At 36.3% G+C, this 16,336-nt stretch overlaps 1 protein-coding gene across 6 annotated transcripts in view; it reads left to right on the top strand.

The window, feature by feature from the left end:
- The window catches only part of MYCBP2 (MYC binding protein 2), a 283,903-nt gene that overhangs the window by 22,849 nt on the left and 244,718 nt on the right, over positions 1-16,336 (top strand). For all 6 annotated transcript variants that reach the window (XM_047080835.1, XM_047080826.1, XM_047080807.1 and 3 more), the window contains exon 2: positions 7,011-7,086. In XM_047080835.1, the coding sequence (XP_046936791.1) occupies positions 7,011-7,086 (76 nt within the window). The remainder of the gene's footprint in view (positions 1-7,010; positions 7,087-16,336) is intronic.

The raw sequence follows: 16,336 nt of genomic DNA, 5'->3' as shown, positions 1-16,336 counted from the left end.
GTTCAAAGCCTGCTGTGATTCTCTCTCCCCTTCTCTCTTTCTGCGCCTCCCCTGCTGGTGCTCTCTCTCTTTCAAAATAAATAAATAAACAACAACAACAAAAAAAGAATGTACATTCTGCAGTTGTTAGGTGTGGTTTTCTATGTGTGTTAATTAGGTTGATTAATCATGTTTTAATGTCTTTCTGTATCCATGCTGTTTTGTCCTCTACTTCTTTTGTCAATTAGAGACAGGTATGTCGAAATCTGCTCTTTTGGGGGCGCCTGGGTGGCGCAGTCGGTTAAGCGTCCGACTTCAGCCAGGTCACGATCTCGCGATCCGTGAGTTCGAGCCCCGCGTCGGGCTCTGGGCTGATGGCTCAGAGCCTGGAGCCTGTTTCCGATTCTGTGTCTCCCTCTCTCTGCCCCTCCCCCGTTCGTGCTCTGTCTCTAGCTGTCCCAAAAATAAATAAACATTGAAAAAAAAAATTAAAAAAAAAAAAAGAAATCTGCTCTTTTGATTGTGAATTCATCCTTGTCCTTTTACTTTGCTCAATTTTGCTTCATGTGTTGTGAAGTTACGTTGTTATGAGATGCATTCAAATTTGGGATTGCTAGGTTTTCCTATTGAATTGACGCAGTTAGCATTATGAAATGCTCAGTTCATCTCTAATAATACTTTTAGCCTTAAAAATTAATTTGTCAGGGCACTTGGATGGCTCAGTCAGTGAACTATTCAACTTTGATTCAAGTCACGATCTCATGGTTTGTGGGTTTGAGCCGTGCGTCGGGCTCTGCACTGCCAGCGTGGTGCCCTCATTGGATGCTCTGTCTTCCTCTCTGCCCCTCCCCTGCTTGCATACTGTCTCTCTCAGTTTAATAAATTTAATTAATTTGTCAAATACTACTATAACCATACCAACATTTTTTGCAAGGGCGGTCACTGTGTTCAGGATATTATCTTCTCTATTTCTTCTACTTTAAGTCTGTGTCCTTTTTAAAATTGTGACATAACAATTATTAAAGGAAGACCTTCCCTTGTATTTCTTATAGTGTTCGTATGTTGACAATGAATTATGTCAGCTTTTGTGGTCCTAAAAATATCTCTATTTTTATCTTCATTTTTAAAGGATATTTTTGATAAGCACATAATTCTAGGTTGCTACCCACTCCCCCTGTGTCTGCCAGCACTGTTCAACACAGAGAATGGAAGCTATCAATCTTATTGTTGTTCCTTTGAGTGCATCTTTTTTCTCTTGTTGCTTTTAAGATTTTCTCTTTATCCTTTGTTTCAGCAATTTGTCTGTGCCCAGCATTTGGTTGCTTTAGTGTGGTTTTCTTTGCATTTTCCTGCTTGAGATTTCCTTGAGTTTCTTGAATCTCTGAGTTGATTTCTTTCCTCACTTTTGTAAAATTGTCATTAATTATTTCTTCACATATTGCTTTTGTCCATTCTTTTTTTCTCTGTCTTGGATTTCAGTTACATGACTATGAGACTATTTGATTATGTTCCACATGTTTCATACTTTCTGTTTTATTCATCTCATTCTTTTCTCTGTGTTTGAGTTTGGATATTTTCCCTTGGCCTGTCTGTAAGTCCATGAATCCTGTTTTCCTCTAGTCTATTCTGCTCATAAAATCATTTGACAAGTTCTTAATTTCAAATATTTACTTTTCAGAAAATCCACTTGCCTTTTTTTTTTGTAAGTTCTATTGAAAATTACATCATTTCATTCAATTTTTCCATGTTTGCATCTATTTTAAATCCTTGCCTCTTAACTTCAGTTACCAATTATCTAGAGTCTGCCTGATTGTCTGGTTTTCTCTTGGGATGATCTGTCACATTATTTTGCTTCTTTATGTATCTCTTAATATATATGCTATGTGCCTAACGTTATGTGTAAGAGAACAGTTGTTTTCTTTCAGAGAGGTTTGCTATTTGCTGTGTTGGTCAAATAGGATGAGATGTTGACAATCTCAGTCCAGTCATGGATTAAGTAGACTCCTCCCTCCACTGGGATTCTGTCTTCTAGACATTGGGAGACTGTGGGAAATTGACTCTGTCCTGCTGGCCCAGCTTCCCTATCCTTAAGCATCCCATCACTAAGCTTTGTATCATTGGGGAAACTGGCTGAGTATTTGAAGCCTTTCTAGATTTCCAGTCTCATTCTAGTTAAAGCACCACTAATTCCTGGTTTTCTTCAGCAGAGTTCCTCTGTTTAAACTAAGTTCAATTTGACCTCACTTGTACCCAAACTTTGCTAATACCCCCATGGAAAAAAATGCCAATGGTCTGAGCTCACCCTTGAAGTGCTCTTTCATCTCTGGAGTTTTAGTTCATCTGCTCCTTAATTACTTCCACAGCATTCCTATGCTAGTCGAGTTTTTTTTAAGGAAAAGCAATGCTCTAGTATCTTATTTTACGGAAGTGGAAGTCAGGAGTTTATCTTTGTGAAATGAAAAGGCAGATAATTTTAAGAATGCTTATTTATATTAGCATACTGACTATTTTGAATAGTTTTATTTGTGTTGCATACTAATAGTTATTTTTTTTTTCTTTCTGATATGAGCCTGTTTATCAAAATACGCTCTAGTTCAGGGGTCGACCAACTGTGACACACAGACCAAATTGGTCCAGTGCCTGCTTTGTATGGCCTGTGAACTAAGAATGGTTTTGACATTTTTAAAAGCTTAAAAAAAAATGTTTTGGGCACATAAACATTATATGAAATTCAAACTTCACTGTCTTGAAATAGTTTGGAATATAACCACACTTGTCTGTTTATGTGTTGTCTGTGTCTGCTTTCAGGCTATAATGGTTGAGTAGTTGCAACAGAGATCCTATAGTCTACAAAATGAAAAATATTTATAATCTAGCCCTTTACAGAAACAAACAAAACAAAAAAACAACTTGCCTATTCCTGCCTCACACCAGGGATTTTTCCTTTCTTGTTACTAAGGGAAATTAAACAAAAGTTTGAAATCTTATCCCAGAAGTTTTTTGAATTTGGATTTATTAAAACTCTAGTCATCTCAGAAATCATCGCCTTCATCGTTTTATTTTACAGACGAAGATACAGATTCAGAGTGAGAGACGAGACATTTTTAAACTAAATTATGACTAATTTTTGTTTTGTTGGAAAACAGATTCTGTAATAAGCTGATATAAAAGCTAATGATCTGTATCATGGAACAACTTGCAAAATTCATTTGTTCTTATATTGCAGAAAAAAATTGGTTTTCCATAAACAGTGGTAGCTATTAAAAATTGCTTCTTTGGAATTTTTAAAGTAAATATTTTAAAAATAAATATTAAAGAATGTTAACAGCTTTTGCCTTCTATTAGCACCCACAATTCTTTAAAATCTCACTGGTATGAGGTTCTTTCTGTGAAATGATTAAAAATTCTACAGGACCAATTTCAGACATTCTTCATTAAGTTCCTATTTGGTTTAAAATTTAAAACATCCTAAATCATCATAAATTCCAAGGTAAATTGTTAACTTGCGAGACTGGTTTCTAGAACTTTCCTTTTATCCATCCTCCGATGTCATGAAAAGTTTATTTTAAACTTGGTTTTCAACTAAGCTTTCCCATTAGTCATATATCGGGATGTTAACTTACTAGCAAATAGCATTTTTATTTCCTAATGTTGACTATAAATTTTCTTCATATACTTTTTAACTTATTACTTTCTCTTTTTGATAAACATCTAATTCTAAAACAAGCCAAATTAACAGAAAACACAGTGAAATCAATTTGTGAGAATATGGCAAAAGCTGTTTATATTCAGGAATTGGTGGGTTTAGATTCATTAACATTGTTATAGCTAATTAAATGCCAAACTAATTAAATGCATAGGAAGAAATATTTTTGGGAATACATATTAAAGCCATTTGAACTTTAAAGATGTTCATTAAACAAAAGAAAAATATTGGTGTATATTTGTGAAAATTTAAGTCTGTGATAACTAAGCTTCAGGAGAGTCATCTTAATTTAGCTTTATGTATTCTTCTCTGAAGATTGTTTTTGAGTGAACCTTGACTAAATTGTATAGAAGGGACTAACCTTTTAGCAGTTACATATACCTGTTGCTCAAATAACTCATTTCGTTCTAGTATAAAGAGACTTTGGTTTTCTAAACCATAATGAGAATTACTCCTTACTTTTTCATTAACTTTTTCTTCATGTGATAATTCTTGAACATCCATTTTATGTCAGGGACTGATGTTGGTATTGAAAGTAAAGAGTTAAAATAAATATTCTTTAAACAAAAAGAAAGAAAGAAATAGACATTCTTCATGCTCCCACAATGCGCATAGTTGAATAGACTGTAAGCAGGTATATGTGTTTATTTGTAGCACATGACACTATTGATCAGTCTTTCTCTTTACTTTTGTAGTATGCTATCCTGGGGAAATCTTACCTACACACATGCTTTTTCCATTACCTACTTGGCACCAAAATCTGTGTAAAATAATCTCATGGATAGCTCCTAAATGGACATGTCTGGCTCCATATCCTTTAAATGTATTGGCATATCTATGAATCTATCCTTGGTCCTCTGCTTATTTTACTTTGTAAGCTTAAGGTTTATAGCCATAGCTCTGAACTTCTTCCCTCTTTTCTCTCCTTCCTTTCTCTTTCCTCCTGCTTTTCTCTTTCTCTCAAAATAGTATTAAGTACTTTGTTCTAGGTGCTTTTCTGGACAAAGAGGCTAGAACACTGCATAAGAAAGACATGGCCTCTGTACTTTTGGAGCTTATAGCTTTATGAAGGAGTAGTGCATTAAACACACAACCTCATACATAATTACAGTGAGAGATTGCACAATGAAACACAAATGTAAAATGAAATGAGAGTGTATATTAGGGAAACTAACCCACTCTGAGACATGCCTGAATAAACGACACTTCTATTGGAAGTGTCACTAGAGGTGACTGACTAGTGGTTAGCAGAAGATGTGGGAGAGAATGCCAGGAAGAGGGAGAACCTTTGTGAAAGCCCCCAAGGAGCTTATTAGCAGGTCAGACAACTAGAAGGATATTTTTGTGCCTGGAGTATGATGAATAAGTTGGAGGCAGATGCAAAATGAAGAAGGAGAGGCTGGCAGAGGCCAGATCTTGGTAAAAGATCTTTTAAACTGTGCCAATGCTTTTGGACTTTATCCCAAGAGAATTGAGAAGATACTAGTAGGGTTTTAAGTGAGGTAATTACCTACTCAGATTTGTGTTTTTATTATTTTTTTTATTTATTTTTTTTTCAACGTTTATTTATTTTTGGGACAGAGAGAGACAGAGCATGAACGGGGGAGGGGCAGAGAGAGAGGGAGACACAGAATCGGAAACAGGCTCCAGGCTCTGAGCCATCAGCCCAGAGCCTGACGCGGGGCTCGAACTCACAGACCGCGAGATCGTGACCTGGCTGAAGTCGGACGCTTAACCGACTGCGCCACCCAGGCGCCCCTTGTGTTTTTAAAAGTTGATTTGGGTTCCTGTGTGAAGAATGAATTGACGTGGGGCAAATGTGGATGTGCAGAAATGAATAACGAAGTAGACCGGGCAAGAAGTGGTGGTAACTTAGATTATTAGAATTGCAGCAGTTAAAAAAAAAAAAAAAAAGAATTGCAGCAGTAGAGACGATGTAGACAGATTCAAGAACTGTTTATAAGACATAGTTGACAAGATTTTGTGATTATTTTGGTTTAGGGAGCTGAAGGAACTGGCAGAGATGAATTTTCATATGCTTGTTCATGTCTATCTTGTTGGCATTTTAGTATCTTTAACTCAAACATCTTTAAAGCTGAACCAATTTTTTCTTTTTGGAAACTAACTGTTCCCCTTGACTTCCCTATTTTTATGAGTGACATCCCTACCTCCGGGTGGCCTAGGCTTACAACTTTTGTTTTGGTCACAGCTTCCAGTAAGTTAGTTACCAAGTGTTAAGGACTTGACCTCCAGCATCTAGAGTCTCTTCCTTCCCCTCCTTCTCTTCCTCTACGCTTCTCTTCCCTTTCTCTGCCTCCCTCCTTTTCTCGTCCTCCTCTTCTTCTTCACTATTTTTTTATAGCAGTAGCATCCTTTTCATAGATTATTCACCTATGTTTTTCATTCAAGTCTTTGAGCTCCTTGAGGTCAAGAACTTTTTCTTTTTCGTCCTGTATTTTTAGTACTAACAGTGTGCACCTCAGCATGGCAGACATAAAAAAATATTAAATGAAAATAAAATAAATTGTTTTCCTTGACTCTTGTTTCTTCCACTATAATTCTTTGCCACATTTTTCCCCCCGTCTCTTTCTCAAAGTCATTCAGGGGCTTCCATCTGCTTAGAGAATAATTTTGTCTGAGAGGACTGTGAGGTGATGAAAAACTGACTGCAGAATGTGAGAAGAGTATGAGTTGGGGTTTTTTTCTATAGTAATTTAGTAAAAAGTGCCTCCTGTCCCTTTTTACACTGTAGACCTCACTACTACAAAGAGCACATTTTTTGGGAAGAGAACATATGTGATATTTTATTAGCATCCCCACTGTTGAATAAAATTTTTAAAACTTCATTTGATGCTGTTTTACATTTTTTAGTTTTATAAAAATATTTGCAGAGGGGTGCCAGGGTTGCTCATTTGGTTGAGTGTTTGACTTCAGCTTAGGTCATGATCTCAACAGCTGGTGAGTTTGAGCCCGCATCAGGCTCTGTGCTGACTGCTCAGAGCCTGGAGCCTGTCTGATTTTGTCTCTCCATCCCTCTGTGTGCCCCTCCCCTGCTCACAATCTGTCTGTCTCTCAAAAATAAACGTTAAAAAAATTTTTTTTTAATATTCGCAGAATTCAATTTTTAATCATTTAATGTGTGTTTCTTAGCTTTCCAGTATAATTATTTCAGTAGCTACATCTTATATGTACATCTAGAGTATATTGTTTCATAAAAAGAAAGCTTATAGGAGAAATATTCAAATGTCTACTTTAGAAGTACCTGTTTTTCATAGCTTTGTATATTCTAATACGAACTTTTGTAATTTGTTTTTTCCATTTTTAGGAATAAGAAAATTTTAAATAAGAAAAAGTTGAAAAGAAAACAGAAGAGCAAATCAAAAGTGAAGACAAGAAGCAAGGTAAAACTGCTGGCAATTTATAGGGAGTAAGGATTTTTTCATACAGTAATTTGAATTAAAATGCCAAGTTTAAAAAAGTATAACTAGCAAACTATTTCTTTCTTTTTTTTTTAAAGTTTTTAAAAGCCCCTTATTACTTGGTTACACTGTTTAATTTCATGTTTGAACATTTCATGATCAGTAGCCTAGAAGTTAATATCTGGGTGTTGAAAATTGTTTACAGTTTATTCACATTATCTTTGAACACTTCTCTGGGGGAACATATCCATTTCTCTTCTCTTTTTTACACTCTGACTGCATGTTCTAGAAACTGAGTAAAACTGGCTGTGAGTTGGGACGTGGATTTGGGTTCATCATAACGTCTGTCCATATGTCATGAATTGGGGAGAATCTTGGTATGTCTATATTCTGAGCTCTTTTGATGGTGGGTGGCTGTGCAAAAGGAAAGACAATGTAGAATATCTGAATTAGATGAGACCATAGAGATCAAGGACCTTTTTTCCATCTAATGCAGAAATCTCAATTAAATCTTAAACATTTTTACATTCTACCGGAGCATGTTTTCTCTTGAACAGTACTAAGAAGCCTAGACAATAGAAAGAGAGGAATCATTAACTATGATTTCTGAACAGGTCCACTTTTGGTTAAAGAAACAATAGCTTAGCTTGGCCTCTGTATCATATTTAATTTCCAGAAACAGTTGTTTCCTGCCCTTCTTAATTAGTATTCTTACATTTTAAAGCTGAGAGAAATGTACTTTTAGTAGTAAACCAAAAAGTAAAAGTGTAGGGGATGAAATTTATTTGGTGGCTGTGTCTTGAGACACAGCTGGATCCAGGGATTAAGTAATGTCATCAATTCTGTGTCTTCATTTCTTGCTTCTGCTTTCTTCTGTGTGTGGACTTAATTGCCTATGGCTGAGGACTAAGGCTTCTGGGAGCTCCAGCTGCATTTTTTTGGTCAAGAGGCAATCTCCTTTATTCTAGCAGAAAGTCTTGGGTGTGATTTTTGATTGACCTTCATCATTCATTTTGGCCTTGGAGATGGGGTACTTTGGTTAGACTGAGTTACATTTATAACCCTGTGATGGGAGATAGGTAGGCCAGCAACCTACTGAGCAGGCCATGTGAAATGGGAGGGGGGTGGTTACCCTAAGGAAAGTGTTACTGGGTGGGCAGCTAAATAATAAATGTTAACTACATCATTTCTTATTACTTCTGTTTGTGGGATAAAAGAGGGAAGTGGAGAACATTCTTAATATATTTGGTACATAGTCATTCAGAATTTCAGCCTCTACTTCTTTTCCACTTCTTGGTGTTATGTGCAAAGTCAGAGTATGGGAATCTTAAAAATCTGTTTTAATTTCTTTAAAGGTTTCATTTGGTGATTTTCCTAAAAGTGGTATCCTAAGATATCCAGGAAGAGGTGAGAAGTCAAGGTCTTTCATCCCTTCATTTCTGTCTTTAGCTTTATGCCTTTAGTAATAAATCTTCCTTCTCTTGGCCTCAGGTTTTATGTCTGCTTTTTAGGAGCAGCTTGTGATAAGAGTGATACAAAAAGAAGTTACTCATTTATTCCTAAAACATTAATTGCATGCTGACTATGTGCAGGAATTATGCTGGGTATTTAGAATAGAAAGATGAATAAGAAACATTTTCTGCTTATGATGGGCATATAAAATAATAAAATGATGTGGTTAGTCTCCTTGTTCCCAATTACTGTTTCTGGACTACTTTTCATCCACTATCTTTTTATTTTTTATATTTATTTATTTATTTAATATTTCTTTTTTTTAAATTTTTTTTTTTAATGTTTATTTATTTTTTGAGACAGAGAGAGACAGAGCATGAATGGGGGAGGGTCAGAGAGAGAGGGAGACACAGAATCGGAAGCAGGCTCCAGGCTCCGAGCTGTCAGCACAGAGCCCAACACGGGGCTTGAACTCGTGAACCACAAGATCATGACCTGAGCCGAAGTCGGACACTTAACTGACTGAGCCACCCAGGCGCCCCTAATATTTCATTTTTTTAATTTACATCCGAATTAGTTAGCATATAGTGCAACAATGATTTCCGGAGTAGATTCCTTAGTGCCCCTTATCCTTTTAGCCCATCCCCCCTCCAGCAACCCCTCCGGTAACCCTCAGTGTGTTCTCCATATTTATGAGTCTCTTCTGTTTTGTCCGCCTCCCTGTTTTTATATTATTTTTGTTTTCCTTCCCTTATGTTCATCTGTTTTGTCTCTTAAAGTCCTCATGTGAGTGAAGTCATACGATATTTGTCTTTCTCTTACTAATTTTACAAATACCCTCCAGTTCCATCCACGTAGTTGCAAACGGCAAGATTTCATTCTTTTTGATTGCCGAGTAATACTCAATTGTATATATATACCACATCTTCTTTATCCATTCGTCCATCGATGGACACTAGGGCTCTTTCCATACTTTGGCTGTTGTTGATAGTGCTGCCGTAAACATGGGGGTGCATGTGTCCCTTCGAAACAGCACACCTGTATCCCTTGGATAAATGCCTAGTAGTGCAATTGCTGGGTCATAGGGTAGTTCTATTTTTAGTTTTTTGAGGAACCTCCATACTGTTTTCCAGAGTAGCTGCACTAGCTTGCATTCCCACCAACACTGCAAAAGAGATCCTCTTTCTCCGCCTCCTCACCAACATCTGTTGTTGCCTGAGTTGTTAATGTTAGCCATTCTGACAGGTGTGAGGTGGTATCTCATTGTGATTTGATTTGTATTTCCCTGAAGATGAGTGATGTTGAGCATTTTTTCATGTGTCAGTTGGCCATCCGGATATCTTCTTTCGAGAAGTGTCTATTCATGTCTTTTGCCCATTTCTTCACTGGATTATTTGTTTTTTGGGTGTTGAGTTTGATAAGTTCTTAATAGATTTGGGATACTAACCCTTTATCTGATATGTCATTTGCAAATATCTTCTCCATTCCATAGGTTGCCTTTTAGTTTTGCTGATTGTCTCCTTTGCTGTGCAGAAGCTTTTTATTTTGATGAGGTCCCAGTAGTTGATTTTTGCTTTGGTTTCCCTTGCCTCTGGAGACATGTTGAGTAAGAAGTTGCTGCAGGCAAGATCAAAGAGGTTTTTGCCTGCTTTCTCCTCAAGGATTCTGATGGCTTCCTGTCTTACATTGAGGTCTTTCATCCATTTTGAGTTTATTTTTGTGTATGGTGTAAGAAAGTGGTCCAGGTTCATTCTTCTGGACCAGTTTTCCCAGCACCACTTGCTGAAGAGACTGTTTTTATTCCATTGGATATTCTTTCCTGCTTTGTCAAAGATTAGTTGGCCATACCTTTGTCCATTTCTGGGTTCTCTATTCTGTTCCATTGATCTGAGTGTCCGTTTTTGTGCCAGTACCATACTGTCTTGATGATTACAGCTTTGTGGTATAGCTTGAAGTCCAGGATTGTGATGCTTCCTGCTTTGGTTTTCTTTTTCAAGATTGCTTTGGCTATTCGGGGTCTTTTCTGGTTCCATACAATTTTTAGGATTATTTGTTCTAGCTCTGTGAAGAATGCTGGTGTTATTTTGATAGGGATTGCATTAAATATGTAGATTGCTTTGGGTAGTACTGACATTTTAACAATATTTGTTCTTCCTATCCAGGAGCATGGAATCTTTTTCCATTTTTTTGTGTCTTCTTCAATTTCTTTCGTAAGGTTTCTATAGTTTTCATTGTATAGATTTTTCACCTCTTTGGTTAGATTTATTCCTAGGTATTTTATGGTTTTTTTGTGCAACTGTAAGTGGGATCGATTCCTTGATTTCTCTTTCTGTTGCTTCATTGTTGGTGTATGGGAATGTAATCGATTTCTATGCATTGATTTTATATCCTGCAGCTTTGTTGAATTCACGAATCAATTCTAGCAGTTTTTTGGTGGAATCTTTTGGGTTTTCCATATTGAGTATCATGTCATCTGCGAAGAGTGAAAGTTTGACTTCCTCCTGGCCGATTTGGATGCCTTTTATTTCTTTGTGTTGTCTGATTGCAGAGGCTAAGACTTCCAATACTATGTTGAATAACAGTGGTGAGAGTGGACATCCGTGTCTTGTTCCTGACCTTAGGGGGAAAGCTGTCAGGGGGAAAGTTTTTCCCCATTGAGGATGATATTAGCATTGGGTCGTTCACATATGGCTTTTATGATCTAGAGGTATGCTCCTTCTATCCTTACTTTCGTGAGGGTTTTTATCAAGAAAGGATGCTGTATTTTGTCAAATGCTTTCTCTGCACATCCACCATCTTTTTAAAAAGAACAAGCATTTCTTAAAAAAAACACATTTCTTTTCAGCAAATAAGATACCATTTAGCTACACTACTTTATCACCTTCTTTATTGCTGTCATTGGCCCCTCTGTTTCTCCTCATCCGTTAGCCATCTCCTTGATTCAATTTCCTTTTTATCCAGTTTAGATAGCACGGTCTTTTTAGAAAAAAAAACATTGCTTAATCTGGATTAATTCCCTATTGCTGCTGTAACAAATTATACAAACTTGATGGCTTAAAACAACACAAATGATCCTACAATTTTGGAAGTCTGGAGTCCGAAGTGGATCTCACTGTGCTAAAATCAAGGTGTCAGTAAATCTGCATTTCTTCTGGAGGCTCTAGGAGAAAATTTATTCCCTTGCCTTTTCCAGCTTCTAGACACTGCCTGCATTCCTTGGGTTAATGCTCTTTTCTACCTTCAAAGTCAGCTATGGTTGTTTTATCCTCTCACACTGCATTACTCTGACATGTTTCTGTTGTTACAACTTCTTTGATTGTCCTGCCACCCTCGCTCATTTATAAGGACCCTTGTGATTACATTGGGCCCACCCAGGTAATCCAGAATAATCTCTCCATCTCAAGATGTATAATGTATTCACTTCTGCAAGGGCCTTTTATCATGTAAGGCAACACATTCCCAGGTTCCAGGGACTAAGGGGAAGATATTTTTGGATGTCATTATTCTGCTTACCACATCTTCCTTTCCCCTGTGTGTTGCACTCATCTGATAAAATTTAATCCTATACAAATCCAGCTGTTTTCTTTTTCCTTGCAGGTGAGTACCTGCTAAAAGGAGTTAGCAGTTGATACCAGTATACATACATGAGAACCAATCTCAAAAGGATCTTGCATAGCTAGACTGTCGTCGTCTTCTTCCTCCTCCTCCTCTTCTTCTTCTTCTTCTTCTTCTTCTTCTTCTTTTTGATCAAGTAGTTCTGCTATGACTGTTTCAAACCTTTGCCACTCTCCTCCAACTTATGATAAATACTGCCCTCTAGCAAATGACTTTGCTTTCTTAGAGAAGAAAGTAAGTCCATTACACAGGAAACTTACTCATCATTTTGTTACCAAACATGCCTGTCTTAGGTTGGGATATTTAATAGCAGAACCTGAGACAGGGATTTAATGTGTATAATTCAGCAAGTTTTGAAATATATAATCAAGGTTTAGAAAATTTCCATCATCCTCAAGCATTTCCTTATCCTTTGTTACATTCTGTCTCTCCCTACCACTTTGGCTCTAGGCAACCATGAATATACTTTGTCATTATAAATTAATTTTTACTTTATAAAATTTCATATAAATGTGATCATGTAGTATGTACTCTTTTGTATCTGGCTTCTTTCCCTCAGCATAATGATTTTGAGTTGTGGCCATGTAGTTGTATATATTAACAGTTAATTCTTTTTTTTTTTTCCACCTATTGATGGACAGTTTGAGGTTTCCAGTTTTTGGCTATCACAAATGAACCTGCTTTGAATATTTGTGTACTAGTCTTTGTGCAGATATATGTTTTTGTTTGTTTTGTTTTGGTTTGGTTTCTTGAGGGATAAATACCTGGAAGTAGAATGAGTAGGTGGTGTTTCCTTCTATGATTTGGCAGAAGACTCATAAGTATCAAAAGCAGCTTATACTAATGGTTAAGATTTATTACAACCAAAGGTAGAGATAGGTAGCAGCAAAGAGAAATGTATTAGTGGTATATAGGGACTTAAGGCATAGGTTTTCTGGTCCTCCCTTGTCTGAGCACATAGGGCATGCTTTCTTTATGGCAGTGAACTATAAGGATATGTATGGAATGTTTCTGCCCAGGGAACCCCATTCCAGTCTTAGGATCTGAGACTTTTATGGGGGATCTGGTTCACACATAGACATGTCCTGCTGTGCAGCCAGCCATGGTACATGAAACTCAGGCATACATCATCAGTCTTGATGTTTGTGCAAAGCAATTAGACAAGCCAGTAGGCAAAGTCCATTGCTCTAGTGTATATTACAAAATCATCAATAACCAACATAAAGAAAACTCTAAAGACCACATTCCTAAGGATTGGCCAACAATCAGTCCTGGTTCCCTTGTGAAAATACAAGGACTAATTAATCATACCTGCATTGTAAACTCTTTCCTTGTGGGTGGCATGGTAGATGAATGTTTAACCTGTTAAAAAAAACTGTTCAAACTATTTTTCAAAGTGATTGTTGCATTTTATTCTTCCACCAGCAGTATATGAGAAATCCACTTGTCTTACATCTTTGCAAATGCATGGTACTGTTAGGCTTTTAAAATTTTAGTCATTCTAAGTATATAGGGGTATTTCACTGTGGTTTTAGCTTGCTTTTTTCTAATGACTAATGATGTGAACATCTTTTCATATGCTTTTGGCTATTCATATCCTTTTATTGTGAAATGTCTTTCATATCTTCCATCTTTTTTTTTTTTTAAGTTTATTTATTCTGAGAGAGAGAGAATGAGCAGGGGATGGGCAGAGAGCGGGAGACAGAGAATCCTAAACAGTTTCTATGTCATCAGCGCAGAGCCTGACACAGGACTCTGTCTCATGAAGCATGAGATCATGACCTGAGCTGAAATCAAGAGTCAGACGTTTAACCAACTAAGCCAACCAGGCTCCCCATTGCCTCCTTTTTCTTTCTTTCTTTCTTTCTTTCTTTCTTTCTTTCTTTCTTTCTTTCTTTCTTTCTTTCTTTCAACTGTCTTATTATGGAATTGTCAGAGTTCTTCATGTATTCTAGATACAAGTCCTTTGTCAGATATCTGTATCACAAACAATTCGTCCTGTTCTGTGGCTTGCTTTTCTTTTTTTTTATATAGTGCTTTAGAAGAACAAAAGTTTTGAAGTTTTATACATGTATTGATTTATATATATATGATTCATGTATTTTGTATTCTAAGAAATCTTTGTCCCAAGGTCACATAGATTTTGTTTTGTTTTGTTTTTAGTTTATTTATTTATTTTGAGAGAGGATGTGTGGGCAAGCAGGGGAGGGACAGAGAGAGAGGGAGAGACAGAGAATCCCAAGCAGGGTCTGCACTGTCAGCACAGAGCCTGATGTGGGTCTCAAACTCAAACAGTGAGATCATGACCTGAGCCGAAATCAAGAGCCAGACACTTAACTGACTACGCCACCCAGGTGCCGCCACATAGATTTTTTTCTATATTTTTTTATAGATATTTTATAGTTTTAGATGCTATACTTAGGTTTGTGATACATTTCAAGTTAATTTTTGTGTATGGTATGAAATAAGGTTGATGTTCATTTTTTTCTTGTATTGGTATTCAGTTAATTGGCATCAGTTTTAAAAAAACTTACCTTTTTCTATTAATTGTCTTGGTATCTTTGTAAAAATTCAGTTGACCATTTTTGTTTGAACCTATTTCTGCAATTTTTTTTGTTTACTTGATCTAAATATCTGTCTTTATACCAATACCATACTGTCTTCTTTACAGTAGTTTTGAATTCAGGTCATATGTCTTCCAACTTCAGTCTTTTTAAAAAGTTGCTTTAGTTACTTTAGGTCTTTTATATTTCTGTTTAAATTTTAGAATCAGCTTGTCAATTCTGTTTTTAAAAGTCTCTGGAATTTTTATTGAGTTTGTATTGAATTTGTGGATTTGAGGAAGAGTTGCCATTTTAATGATACTGAATCTTCTATTAATGAATATAGTTTATCTCTATTCTCTTAAGTTTTTTTTAATTACTCCCAGCAGTGTTATTTTGGTTTTCAGTGTACAGAGCTTGCACATAATTTTATTAAATTTAACTGCTGTTATTTCATTTTTTAAAATTTTGAAATGATTATAATAATACAGTTGTAAAAAGTAATACAGAGATCCTGTATACCCATCACTCATTTTCTCAAGTTGCTAAGGTATTGCATAAGTATAGTAAATATCAGAACCAGGAAATCAATATTGATCCAACCTACTGATCTTACTCAGATTTCACCAGTTTTACATGTACTTATTTGTGTATGTGTATATATATTTAGTTCTATGCAATTTTATCACATGTGTGGATCTGTGGACCATTACCACAGTCAATATATAGAAGAGTTCCATCACAAGGATTGTTTTTGCTACTCCTATATAGCCACAGACATTCCCCTGCACTCACCCTCTCCCTAACCTCTGACAATCACCAATCTGTTCTCTATTTCTATAATTTTGTCATTTAAAGAATGATATATAAATTTAATCATAGGAACTGGCTGTTGTCACTCAGCATAATTCCCTTGACATTTATCCAAGTCTTTGCATATATCATGTTTGTACCTTTTTATTGCTGAGTTAGTATTCCATGGTAAAGATTACATCATAGTTTGTGTAACCATTCACCCATTAAAGGACATCTGTGTTTCTTGTTTTGGGTTATTTTGAATAAAACTGGTATGAATATTCACATGCTGGTTTTTTTTTTTTTTTTTTTTTTTTTTTTTAATTTTTTTTTTTTTTTTTTTTTCAACGTTTATTTATTTTTGGGACAGAGAGAGAGACAGAGCATGAACGGGGGAGGGCCAGAGAGAGAGGGAGACACAGAATGGGAAACAGGCTCCAGGCTCTGAGCCATCAGCCCAGAGCCCGACGCGGGGCTCGAACTCACGGACCGCGAGATCGTGACCTGGCTGAAGTCGGACGCTTAACCGACTGCGCCACCCAGGCGCCCCTCACATGCTGGTTTTTGAATGAACATAAGTTTTTATTTCTTTGGTATAAATGCCCAACAATGCAATTGCTGGATTGTACTGTAAATACATATTTAATTTTGTGGGAAACTGCCATACATTTTTCCAGAGTGGCTGTATCATTTTATTTTCCGATTAACAATGTATAAGAGATTAAGTTTCTCCACATCTTCACTAGCATTTGATGTTGTCATTATTTTTTATTCTAGCCAGTTTGATAGGTTTGTACATTTTCTCATTTTGTTTTAATTTGCATTTT

Source organism: Lynx rufus, unplaced genomic scaffold (genome assembly GCF_022079265.1).
Source record: "Lynx rufus isolate CCGP_SWC_20201006 ecotype Redwood Valley unplaced genomic scaffold, mLynRuf1.p SCAF_1, whole genome shotgun sequence".
In the NCBI taxonomy this organism is placed as follows: domain Eukaryota; kingdom Metazoa; phylum Chordata; class Mammalia; order Carnivora; family Felidae; genus Lynx; species Lynx rufus.
Note: the sequence above shows the minus strand (reverse complement) of the source record. Positions and strands in the feature narration are given on the sequence as shown.